At 37.2% G+C, this 11216-nt stretch overlaps 2 protein-coding genes across 3 annotated transcripts in view; one reads left to right on the top strand and one right to left on the bottom strand.

The window, feature by feature from the left end:
• The window catches only part of fdl (fused lobes), a 76372-nt gene extending 68520 nt beyond the window's left edge, over nucleotides 1-7852 (top strand). The window contains exons 1-3 of one of the 2 annotated variants that reach the window (XM_053758168.2): nucleotides 1931-2123; nucleotides 2708-2905; nucleotides 3412-7852. In XM_053758168.2, the coding sequence (XP_053614143.1) occupies nucleotides 2104-2123; nucleotides 2708-2905; nucleotides 3412-5149 (1956 nt within the window). In that variant the 5' untranslated portion in view covers nucleotides 1931-2103 and the 3' untranslated portion in view covers nucleotides 5150-7852. Of the gene's footprint in view, nucleotides 1-1930; nucleotides 2124-2707; nucleotides 2906-3411 lie in introns of those variants that run through there. The other variant, XM_053758169.2, reaches the window with a different exon arrangement.
• A 934-nt stretch (nucleotides 7853-8786) lies between these two features.
• Nucleotides 8787-10876, bottom strand: LOC128677392 (protein hook homolog). Its single transcript, XM_053758170.2, has 3 exons — nucleotides 10388-10876; nucleotides 9529-9981; nucleotides 8787-9325 (listed from the first exon to the last, which is right to left on the bottom strand). The coding sequence occupies exons 1-3, from the start codon at nucleotides 10755-10757 to the stop codon at nucleotides 9000-9002; spliced, it is 1149 nt and encodes a 382-aa protein (XP_053614145.1). The 5' UTR covers nucleotides 10758-10876; the 3' UTR covers nucleotides 8787-8999.
• Nucleotides 10877-11216: the final 340 nt, after the last annotated feature.

Raw genomic sequence — 11216 nt, forward strand, 5'->3', positions numbered from 1 at the left:
GACGAGACCTGCACCTAGGACAACAACAAATGTATAATATGCAGATGAAGATATTCGTAAAGTGACATGTCTGACTAATATCACTGAACTTCAAGGCATGAACTCCTAACTTTATTCCGAGCGCCTCTCGGGAGATTTCACATTCTACAGTTTCATCTTCAAGCTTATTCATGTATTTAGTCTTGTGCTAATTAGCTTATTTATGTATTATGGTACACCTATATTGAAATTTTGAGTTATCATCCAGGGACTTCCAGTCGTATTCCTCATGTCTGAGGTTCGTGGTCATTATGTGGAATGAATAACGACAGATTCGAACAGACATGGACAGATATAAGTTCAAAAATATATACTTTTATGCTTTGTTTAATTGATAAAGATTCGGTACAAGAATCCATAATAAAAATATATATTTATATTCGGACATACATACAGGCACTGATCTATGCTTGCCAACGAAGTGGCGGGCACAGCTAGTGTATAACATTATAAATAAAGACAAGTACAATTGCACTACGACCCATGTCCTGCAAATGCCAATGCAGACTATACTATCAAATATTCAGGGTTTCTGCCGTCTCTAGCCAGCTTGCGATGTGAACGACACTTTGTATTTTAGCTACGTACCTACTTTTACATAAGGGTTAAAGAGTGTATATAACTAGTTGCGCCCCGGAGCTTCGCTCCCGTGGAAATTTCGGGATTAAAAGTACCCTATGTGTTATTATACTCATATACAACAATCTGTACAGTAGATTTTGCGTGAAATAGTAACAAACATGCACGTACGTGCATGCAAGTGAGAATGTATATCCTCACAAACTTTCGCATTTACTATATTAGTAGGATGTGTTGGTGCTTTTTATGTGCTCACATATTCGCAGTGTCCAGATGTGTTCTTTTTCATTACGTTACTTTTAACAAAATTGCATGATTCTAGGTAATCGGGAAATATCCGAATTTGATTTCAAATTCAAATTTTTTTTTTTCCATGAGTTACCTTTTGAGGTAAGTACAACAAAAACGAAATGTCATACGTACCTACATCGGGATATCATAGATTAAATAAGAAAAAAGATAATGAAAAAGGCCTGCATATCCATCTACATAGAAGAAAAAAAATGTCATTAAAAGCTTGATGGTCTGTATACATATATAATTATTCTGTGGTCTGTATATGTAGATGTCGCGGGGCTCTTTCTAAATCTATGGTGTAAGAGAGTTAGGGCTTTTCTAAATCTATGTGATATTCAAAATATAGTTACGGATTGTAACTATTACATATATATATATATATATATGTTATATTTCAAAACTATTTTTCTACATACGTGTAAAGATAAAATTTAATTAGTAATTCGATGTTACCACGTTTTGTGAAAATGTAAGAAAATTTTCGTTTTGTGTTGTGAAATCTGTAATCTTTCACAGATCAAAAGTTGATATGATTCACTTACTTTATCTATAAAAGAGGCGTGAAAAACAATTATTAGATGTAATGTAAGTAGTTATACTGTTTAGCAATTATAATATAAACATTTAATAGTTCAATCTTGCAATTGCGATCTGGAACCTGAGCCTGGAACCACTAGAATTACCGCCCTATCTTCAGGGTATCTTCATGAATATTTCTCCCTCATTTTTATTCTCAACACCTTTAAGTCTACATTTTCACAACAAACGATACTGGTGAAAATGATATAGGTAATTCCTATTAAACTTTAGATTGTGTTTTTATGTAAGTACATTCAAAAGGGCCCTGAAATTCTTCGATGACCAAGGACCCAGCTTAGTTTAAGACGGCCAAGACTACATGTGTATGTATTTCTTTATCCACTGGTATATTTCTGTCTAAATTTTTACAGATAAGAAGCGTCGCGGCGCCTCTAATTTGATTTATTTTTAATTATAAGAGAAATAAATAAACAAACGGACAACATTCACAGTTTTTGCTTAATGTTTAAAGCATTTGTCGTGGATCCAATAGACAGAAAGGCAGAAAAAGCACAACACATGCTAGACCCAAAATAGCGGTGAAAACAACTAAGCGCGACGATTTGAACCCGATGGCCGACAGTCGCAAGTGGTGGTGACCACTACACCATGGAGGTCACCAAAATTTGGTAACTAAAGGCATTTGGTACTAATACAAAACAATGAAAAATCTTTTATTGCAAATTATTTTAGGTATACAAAAATCTTAAAAATATTAATATAGATATATAAATAATATAGACATAATAATAAGACTGTACATACCATGTTCCGGTGCAAAGTAAGATCGTTTTCGTTGAGGTGCTAATGCTAACCTGAGTGAAGTGACCTAAAAGCAAGCCTTTTAGATCTCGCGCCAGAAATAGACGCAGTCTGGAACACGAACACTCGCACAGGAATCCGACAATAAACATAGCTTCGCTACGTAGTCTATAATTGTCTCACATGCCTGCTCCCCTTTCTTTTTCGTAGAAAATTTTTATTATATTTTAATCCTTAATTGCCAAATACTTATTTGGCGTAATCTGTATTGTCTTTGAGCAGTTTGCTGAAGTCAGCAAGGGCTATAAAATTAGCGCTTGCTTTTCGATCATCTGCTTACGAGTATTATGTTACGGTATTACCGAGCGAGCCGAGACGGGCCGCTCGTAATATGTAAGGATGAGGATTTATGTGTATTCACGATAAAGAACATGATTTTCTTTATCCCCAGGTGTGCTCTAATAGCCGCTAAGATGAAGTCGTGGGCGGAGGCCCTGGGGCGAGGTGCCTCCGCGCACATGCCTCGCGTAGGGCGCCTGCGCCGCGCCATGTGGCTGCTAGCCGCCGCCGCGTGCACCGCTGCTGGCCTGCTGTATTGGAGACAGCAAACCAACGAGCTCGCACATCGGCCGCTGCACAATTTGTACTCGTATGTATTCATTTGTTTGATAGCCTATGACATCCATCCCGTCTCCTCCCTGCTCCCCCGCGCCCTGAGGTATTAGGAAGGATCATAACACTGTACATGAATAGGTAGGCTCCAAAATATTTGCCCCACGTGGGGCGCTTGCCTCACGTGTGCTGCTTCTTACACAAGTTATTAACACACGGCCATTACACAAGTTATACACGATTGTATATAGGGGCCTCCTAAGCATTATACTACATCATATTTCAGCCTCAGCTACTTGATTGAGCTGTTGGTGTATCCATCACCCTCCTGTACACATAAACAGTCTTTTTTAGATTTGTTTTATCTCTCATAAGAACTTAATTCGTTATGACAAAAATCCTGCACAGAATATTATTTATTACTAGTTCTACCCTCAACTTAAATCCCTAAACAATTTCTTCAATTGAATAAAGTAGAAGAGTTTGAGTTTATCTTTAGTAAGTTATAATATTTAATAATGAATCTGTATCATTCAATTTCAGGGGCATAGAACCTCAATGGACTTGGATCTGTCGCAGCGGTCGATGCGAGCGGCTGCCGGCGTTAGAGTCTACGACGTTGCGGTCCCTGCAGTCGTGCAACATGTTGTGTGCGTCCACGCAGCTGTGGCCGCAGCCCACCGGCTCCGCCAGCCTCGCCATCAACGCAGTCCCAGTCAGCCCAGACCTCATGACTCTTCAAATATCTGCCTCTCCTTCTCACGCCGTCTTTAACCACCTCAATGATGCTTTCAAACTTTTCATAAACGACTTACGGCAGTTAGGTGACCCGAAATACACAGAAGTTAAACGAACAGATATCGGCACCACCCGACAGATGATCATACGCGTTGCCGTCAACGGCAGCGCTGATCCACGGTTACGCCTCAATACAGACGAAAGCTACAAACTGGTGATAAAGCCCACAAGAACTTCCTTAGAAGTAGACATCACCGCACACTCTTTTTGTGGCGCGCGACACGGATATGAGACTCTATCGCAACTCATCTGGTTCGATCCTTACGCGGGATCTTTATTGGCGCTCGAAGCGGCGACCGTTGACGATGCTCCTAAATTCAATTTCAGAGGACTACTCCTTGATACAGCTCGCAACTATTTCCCGGTAGGTGAAATAAAACGCACCATCGATGCAATGGCTGCTTGTAAGTTAAATACTTTTCACTGGCATGTCAGTGACTCGCAGTCGTTTCCTCTGAAACTGGACAGCGTTCCACAGTTAGCTCAACATGGTGCTTATGGCCCGGGAGCTATATACACTATGGACGAAGTTAGAGACATAGTGCGACACGCGAGATTGCGTGGAATACGTGTGTTGATGGAAGTTGATGCGCCGGCGCACGTGGGCCGCGCGTGGAGCTGGGGCCCGGCCGCCGGCATGGGTCACTTGGCTTACTGTGTCGAAGCAGAGCCCTGGAGCGTCTACTGCGGGGAACCCCCGTGCGGACAGCTCAATCCCCGTAACCCCCACGTCTACGATATTCTCCAAAGAATCTACTCGGAGATAATCCAAGTGACGGGAGTAGATGACGTATTCCATATCGGCGGGGACGAAGTCTCGGAGCATTGCTGGACCCAACACTTCAACGACTCCGACCCTATGGAGCTCTGGTATGACTTCACAAAGCGCGCTTTAGTCGCCTTACAAAAAGCGAACAACGGCAAAGCACCAGAATTAACATTACTCTGGTCGTCGAGGTTGACACGCAGTCCGTACCTCGAACGGTTAGACAACAAAAACATAGCGATACAAATATGGGGCTCGTCCAAATGGCAGGAGTCACGAGCCGTGCTCGATGCAGGTTTTCGATCGATAATATCACACGTGGACGCTTGGTACCTGGACTGCGGCTTCGGGTCCTGGAGGGACAACTCGGACGGGCACTGCGGGCCCTACCACTCGTGGCAGCAGGTGTACGAGCACCGGCCCTGGGCCGAGGAGACGCCGCTGCCGGCCATGACCCCGGACATTCAGCCGTGGCGGGTCGAGGGCGGCGCCGTGTGCCAGTGGACGGAGCAGCTGGGCCCGGAGGGGCTGGACGCGAGGCTGTGGCCGCGGTCGGCCGCGGCGGCCGAGAGACTATGGTCGGACCGCGACGAGGGCGCCACCGCCGATGTGTACCTAAGATTGGACACTCTACGCTCGCGGTTGACGGCAAAAGGAGTGCGCGCGGCGCCGCTGTGGCCGCGCTGGTGCTCGCAGAACCCGCACGCGTGCCTCTAGCCGCCGCCCCCCACGCCCCCGCCTCTGCCCCCGCGCTCCGCCGCCGCGCGCTCGTAGGCGAGGAGCACATGGTCGTACAACACTGTTGTGCCATGAAAAGAAGGCTCCAAAATACTCGTCACGGACGCCGTATTACTTAAATAACTATGCGAATTGCGCAATGATTTCATCGCTGCCTAGTTATCGATCTATGTAATCGCTGTCGATCTGTGTAAAATCAAAGAAACAAATATGATTTAAGAGCCGCAACGCGTGATTAACATATGAGATTGATAGATTGAGTACTTGCCCGTAGTTAGACGTAGATCACATTGTTGTACATAATAATAGAAGACAAGACTAATAATAATAACAACTAATCTCAACATAAGCTAGATAGAAATTTGTACAGAGCATGTAAGTAGTATTTATTTATTGAATTGAGTTCATCAAATAATGCAGTGGCGAGCATTACAATGTTATGTTTGTGCAATAGCGAAAAAGGTACCTATAGAAGTATAGAAATAGAATATAGTGTCAAATTAGGCTTCTATGTTTCTGTACTTACATGACTCATATGTATATTGTTATATGCGTAAAATTGTATTAAAAAGAAATTTCATTATAGTATTTATGTGTGTGTAACAACACATTTTCATTATTCTTACTACTATGCAATAATCAGAATACTTAGATAAATGCACGAAAATACAATTTCGAAAATGCACAAAATAATAATAACATACGTTATGTTATATACTAGCTAATCCTACATGTATTGTCCTATGCTTAGGAAAAACTCTACATTCTGTTTTGATTCGATACTATTCATCTAATCTGACATTCTTCTTTAATATTCTGGTGCCCTTTTACAGAAAAAATCTGTAAAAGGGCACCAGAAATTGCTTGCGATGTATTTTTAAAAGTCGTGTTGGAAACTGATACTGTAATCCAATAGAATAGCTTCCATTTAGATACATGAGGTCGCTAAACAACTAAAGTCGCATTTGTTTCTAATAATTTACGGTCACAAATGTAATAAAAAAGGCTTCCCTTTTTTAAAATACATTTTTATATCCTCTGTGCGAATAAATAAAAGGACAATTTACTCTCTATATGTCACAAATTTAAAATATATTTGACAAATATTATTGAATGTTTTTTAAATTGTTTACATAGTATATATCGGTGGAATAAAAATTATTTGACGGCGAATTTATGCGTGTCTGTATACCGCACGTGCCAACTTTACGAGTTTTGTCTTGAACTCATGAGTAGAAACCGATTTGAAATCTACATATATTATTCTGTTCTTGTCTATCTATATGTGGGAATGTATTGTAATGCAAATCTTATATTATCACACTATATTTTGTATCTGATTCATTTAAACACTTATATTTATGTCTGTATGAATTTATTTAAGTCGGTAAATACAGTAGTACCGACAAATCACATTTTATTACTTTCTAGAGATTTCAATCAATCAAATTTTAATTTAAAAAAAATCATAAAATCTTAAATCTATTTACTATATTATTTCTTAACAAAGTATTGTATGTATAGATAGAATTTTATAGATAGACTTTTGAAAGAAATGTATTCATTTAGAAAACATTTGTTGTATCCAGTTACATATTTACCAAAAAATCTAAAATCAAAACAAACTAAATCTTACTATATAATATAGCCAGTTTGTTTAAATATTTTAAAAATATAGGTTCGTCTTTTTATTCATATATACATTTTAAAATTCAATCTATCTTTTGACGTTGCAAATTAATATTCATAAAAATCACCTACCTACTATAATCGTTTGTAATTTGCCAAGATAATTTTAAACTGTATATTTCAATGAAAAGATATCTTGATTGATTACCTTTTTGAGAAATGACTTTTTGAGAAACGGGGTACAGTTATATTACCTATAAATTTTGCCGCTTGTTTAAATCATCATATATAACTATTTTATTTTTTTTCCAACATGGTGGCCGACGTCGGTACACCTAGATGTGTGCTTTTCACAAACTTACATAATAATAGGTAGGTACTTAGTATTTACAAAATGTTTAAATTTTAATTTTTTAAACGTTTTTCTTATTATGAAATATTTTATATGCCCACCACATAATATATAATTTAGTAGGCTGTTTTTTTTTGTAAATATACTTAACTTTTTTAAACTGCGCGATAATTTTGAGATTCGTATTTATTTTTTTGTATTTGTTGGAATTGTGTCGACATTTGGAAACTATGTTGTTTAAATTCACGGCTAAATACTGGAAACAGTTTATGTAATGAATTCCTTATAGGCCGATGCAGACCGAATGCGGCTTGTGTGTGTGAAACAGAGACGTTAACTGTATGGAATAAAATCTTCTAAGATCTTCATACCACAAGAGACATTAGTAATTCTGTATTTAAATTGTATTTAAGTATTGGCGGTTTATATGTCACAAAGTTACGTGGTTATATGAATTTAGAATTTACATAAATTTCTCAAGCCCTAGATATACTCGCGCTGCGAATACTACAAAACTACTAATAGATACTTGAGACATAGACAGTCACCACGCGTATCGCGGCGTGAGTCTTTTTGGGGCTTCCGAATCAATGGGTGTGAATAAAGAATCGAGCACAATTTTGTACATTTTGTATGTAATGTTTGGTGCTACAGTGATTTCAATGGTGTAAGTTATGAAATGAAATATAAAATTAATTCTATTTATGTTTTTAATTTAACCGATAAACTAATGCCGATATTAGAAAGCCCAGTTGTATTCTGTCTTCCCTGTAAAGGTAAATACGTATCCACGACTTATCGGTGAAAGAAATTAGTGATAATCATCATCAACCAGAGACAACGCGGCGCGGATGTAGTCCACGCAAGATCCACAGATATAAGAACATTGCATCAATGTAACGCAAGATCCTAACAACTATACACTATAATTTTTTAATTATGCCAAAAAAATTAAAGGCTAAATATTAAAGACCCACTAATGCATGTGAGTAATCAAAATTTAATATTATCGTTTATCACCAAAGTTATTGAGGTTTGCGTTTATGCAAAAAATATCAATGAAGTTTGAAACTCTAATTATTCCAATTCATAGTTTATCGGATTCTCTCGCTTTCGCGGGCAATGACCCTGGCATAAGCAATAAATAAATAAAAAAGAATTGCCAGAATTTATAAATGAAAATCGACTTTGTGTGAATCGCTGCACTGAACCTACCTTTACTATGAAGCGTAGTAGACAGGTGGCACACTCAAGTATTATAACCAATTATCTTTTTTTTTATAAATTTTGGATTTCGATTTTTTATGTTTTGACTGTGTACATATTATCAGTACTGATTGATAGCCCCATTTTATTTTTTGCCATAATTAAAAATCGGTACATTCGAAATGAGAGCGACAGAGACAGATGTATATTTTACTATTTGTCATCTGTCGCAGGTATCAAGCTTTGTTTTACAAACTATAGTACTGAAACAACCCGTCTTTCCCACTAGTTCCATTGTGTCGCGATCTTAGTCTCACCGCTAAAACCGCTTTTTGTTTATATAAAGAAAATTTCATTATTTTACTTTTATTTTTAGGAAATAATTTATTCCGATTAAATACTCTTTTAAAATATAATAATACATTAAAATTTTGTTACAATAATGAATACATTTAATACATAAAATTATTTGATCAGAGCTAAAAATTAATACCAGTTCAGTCAATTTTTACATATCTACTTAAAGATTCTAACTTTATAATATTTACTAGTGATTCAAATTAAATGTCTGTGTTCTCAGCAAGCCAGTTGCTCATAAATGTCAGATTATCTCGATCGACGTCGAGTTAAAAGTTAGAACCATTAGAACTCTTTTTCTGAAGAATCGTCCTCATTATTATTTTCATCAACCTGATGAACAACTTTATTCAGTCGATCAAACACTTGATTAATATTTTTAATAGAAACCTGCATTTCTTCTGTGAGTTCTAGTAGTTCATCGTTCGTTTCTGTCGACAATGGTTTCAGCGACGCGATCTCACTTTGCAGTTCTCTGATGACTCTATCCTTATCTATGATGATTTTTTGTAAAGCAGATATGATCCTCTGGCTGTATATGGGTGACTCCGTGGAGGCTGACGTATTACATTGAGGGTAAGTACGTATTTTTTCAATGGAGGACATGGTTACTGTGAAAAAAGAATAAATCTAAGGTATCTAATGTTGAAAAACATCCTGTGATATATATTACTAGCTTTTGCCCGCGGCTTCGCCCACGTAATTCCTTCTCACTATATTACTTACTATATAACTACTTCAAACTATATGTACTTATGAAAAATGTATTTCTTCTAGATTGTGTAGTGACAAAAAACACTGCAAAACAACTCACTTGCGCCTGTCTTTACCAACGCTTCGTTCTCCTTCATCAAATTCTCCACAGCTTCTCCATAACGCTCGACCGCGCCCAACTTCTTCTTCAAACTCTCCACTTCAAGTTCTCTCTCCTCCAACTCCTTCATACAGCGTTCCTTCTCCTTCTGTTCGTCCAACAACTCCTTACTTACACTCCCAATCACTTTAACCAACCTGTCTTGAGCAATGTTTAAAATTATTTCATTTTTATTAACAAGTTCCTGTTCGCAAGCGTCTAGCTTCGTCTTCAAGTGTGCAATTATGTCGTTTAATGCGTCTATCTCTTCATTCCGTTGGTATAGCTCTCCCTTGTTTCTACCCAATTCCTCGTGTAGCAAATTATATTTCTTTTTCAAGTTCATCTTTTCTAAGACTAGGTTCCCGTAATTGAGAGATTCCGTGGCGCATGAATCTCTCAGTTCAAGTATTTCTGAAAAAGGCAAATAAAAATTTTAAGACACATAACTCACTTTGTACTTCACGTATACAGTACATCTACCTGCTGTAAGTGATACTTATCAATGTTATTTTTATTGTACATCTTCAGCTCTAAGCTATTCTTAACTTAGGACATCAACAACAGTAGTCACAGCTTAGACTCCTAAGCTACGAGTACTTTTATTAATTTACTAGCTTTATCTACCTCTGGCTTCGCTAATAATTTTCCCGTGGGAATACTCCATACAGGTCCTTTTTTGGGATGTAAGGTACTATGTTCTTAAAATTACAATAAAATTGTTTAGGTAGATAATGAACATATATATTAGATAAGACGCATTAAACGACAAACTCCTTGTTGCATTTAAGTATAATATAATAAGTATAATTATATTTACGCGTCCTTTGTTCTTCAACAGTCTTAACCAAACGTAGAATTTCACATTTTAATCTATTGATCTCATTGGAATTATTCAAAGCATTTGCTTTAAAATCTGACAAGATCTTAATTCCTTCCCTCTTGTGCAGTTCATATTTGTTCTTTTCTTGACAAATCATGTCTTTTAAAGACTCGATGGTGTTCTCCAAGATTTGTATATTCAGTTTCAATTTTGTAACATTAATTTCATCTGTACTCGTGAAGATTAGTGAATCTGCAAGGGAGTCTGCCATATTACTTTTTGATATGTTGTCCATAGAATGAACTCGTTCAATTTTGTCTCTCATTTTGTCAACATCAGTTTTGGACATTTTAAATTGGTTTTCCATGGCTGTTATCTAAATTAGCAATATTTTCCACTTCGTCAAATTATATTGTCGCAGTATCTTTAATTTCAAGTCACAACACTGTACGAAATAAAAAAAATATCTTTTACCCAAGATTCATTTGTTTCCTACCTACCCTCATAATACGAAAATATATAGGGTAGTGTAATCGTAAATATGTATGTTAAGTTTTTTTTCATGTTTTAATATGCATGTAATGTCAAAATATAAATTCGGCCCATTTAATTTTATTAATATCAAATAAGAAAATGTATGCGTAAAACGAGCTTACATACTCATTTAGCAAACAATATCTCAATTTTGATCATGAAAGTTGTAATGTTATGTACACGTATTGTGGAGCCAGCCAATTCAGATTTGAAAATAAATCTTATAAATTTTGAGTGCTCCATAAGTCATTTGTACCACAAATCCTGGAAATTGTACATAAACACATCCAAA

The sequence above is a fragment of the Plodia interpunctella genome, chromosome 18 (genome assembly GCF_027563975.2).
Source record: "Plodia interpunctella isolate USDA-ARS_2022_Savannah chromosome 18, ilPloInte3.2, whole genome shotgun sequence".
NCBI lineage: Eukaryota > Metazoa > Arthropoda > Insecta > Lepidoptera > Pyralidae > Plodia > Plodia interpunctella.